Raw genomic sequence first — 2,195 nt, forward strand, 5'->3', positions numbered from 1 at the left:
AAAAATGAACAAAATGAAAAATTATGATTGGTTGAATGAGGTTTGCATGGTTTGTACAAATTGATTGGTTTGTATTTGATCACTCCCCTATATATATATATATATACAAAAAGAGAGACAGATAGAGAGATGAGTGCTTGCATATGCACAATTTTCAACATTGGATACCTATGAAATGATTTTTCATGGTCCCATTTGATGTAAATTTCCTACTTACATTATTTCATATCATATCAGATAATATTTATTTATATTGTTATGTAATTATATCAAAACATTTTTTCATCTAATTATGTTCAAAGTAACTCAGATAAATGGTCGTTGCCGATACAAGCTTGAAAGAAATAAAGCTTAATGAAGGATAAGATAATCATATTAACAATTACTGATATTCTATATCATACGTTAAAACTTAGATTATACTACAAATGCCAATGACGATTTCGCTTTTACCAAACTGCAGGTGAAGCAGATTCGGTGGAGATTAGCTTCATGGAAAAAAAGGTAATAATCACCTTGACTCGTAGACCTCCAAGAGGAGCCAAAATGTCTGAAAATCAACTTCAACATGCTGCAATCTACAAAAACACCACAAACAAATCCTCTCTAGTTAAAAGGATGTTTCGCTCTTCATCTACTTGATTTTTTCATCTGAAGGATTTTTCTGCTCCACTGCATATACAAAGAATAAGTCGTTGTATATATTGAATGTAAATGTAGCAAAATGATATGTCTGATAGTTTGAAAAATATACCTGTAATTAACTCTATTGATTTTATTAAATTTTTTTATAGAGTAAATATATGTTTACAGAAAGGATTTGTTTGGATAAATATACATGCAAGAGTTGTTTATTATACTTATCTCTTTGAGTTGATTAATAAAGTATGGATCATGTGATTCAATAAATATAAAATTGGTTCATATATTAGAACATATGGTTGTCGTAACACTATTGATCGATAGTCTGTTAAGTGAAGGGCATTTTGGTCATAACTTTAAATCATCAACTTATGTTGGTATCTAGACTTCGAAAAACACGTAACATACAAAAATTATCTTGAAGTTGGTATAAAGTAACAATTTATAATTTTTTTTAATATATTTTAGTTAAATATTAGATTTTTTTTATAAATATATATTAATTATTGGTGTTGAAAACATATAAAAAAATTCAGAAAAATAATAAGTTTTTGTGAGATGAGAAGAGTGAAGATTATAATTTGAAAGAATCGTCTTAAAATTTTGATGAAACGCTCCGTAAAAATAGAGTGAATGATTTGAAAAGGAGGGACGATGACGTGGCACAGGGGCCCCACGAGAAATTTATTACAAGGCCTTGTTTTGTCAAATTACCACTAAATTCAGATTCTATTGACTTTCTGACATTTCTAGACGTTGTACAAGCACAAATACATGATTTCCAATTTCTTTTATTTCATACCAGTCGTGTATTCATATAATGTGACGGAAGCTATGAATTTTTACGATTTTAAAGTTTTCATTGGTTTTATTAGATAATATTTAACGATGATATAAATTACAATTGATCGTTACATATTATACAATTTGAATAAATAAGAGTTATGATTTCAATTACAGTCTATCGATGAAAAAAAATTGTATGACAGTTTAAAATCTAATATATGTAAAATCCAACATATTTAAACGACTCCACAGAGGTGTTCGATTTACACTAAGAGCAAATAATCAAGAGAGCGAAAACCGAGAGTTCTAGAGCAACTGAATGGGAGATGAATGAGATAAATTTTAATAAGTCGTGGTGAATATCAGTTTTAATCTCACCTTGGGTAATAAGGAGAAGACATAGAGGTATGAGAGGGTGAATGCATAAGTGAAATGTGTTAAAAGTATCTTGGAAAACATGAAAAGAAAATGTAATAATGTGCATTGGTAACTTGCACTATATGTTATTTTAATTGTAGATTAAGAGATTTTAATACTAAATGCATAAATTAGTAGTTATTAATGTATTTTTGAAATAAGTTATTAATGTATTATAAGTTGTTTTTAAGACTTTGTACATAAATACATAGTACTTTATGTATTAAAAATTGTTTTTAAGACTTTTGATTAATCTGGTTTATAAGATAGTATAGATTCTTAATATTTGAGTAAAAACATATGTCTTGATATTTTATATTATTGTAATAAAATCTAAATAAATATATATT

The 2,195-nt window shown here is 27.2% G+C and overlaps 1 protein-coding gene across 1 annotated transcript in view; it reads left to right on the forward strand.

The window, feature by feature from the left end:
- The window catches only part of LOC112523566, a 3,484-nt gene extending 2,697 nt beyond the window's left edge, over positions 1 to 787 (forward strand). Inside the window, exon 3 of the mRNA XM_025133222.1 lies at positions 464 to 787. Coding sequence (XP_024988990.1) covers positions 464 to 642 — 179 coding nt within the window. The 3' untranslated portion in view covers positions 643 to 787. The remainder of the gene's footprint in view (positions 1 to 463) is intronic.
- The last annotated feature ends 1,408 nt before the right edge of the window (positions 788 to 2,195 follow it).

The sequence above is a fragment of the Cynara cardunculus genome (assembly GCF_001531365.2).
Source record: "Cynara cardunculus var. scolymus isolate 2C chromosome LG 12, CcrdV1, whole genome shotgun sequence".
Classification (NCBI taxonomy): Eukaryota; Viridiplantae; Streptophyta; class Magnoliopsida; order Asterales; family Asteraceae; genus Cynara; species Cynara cardunculus.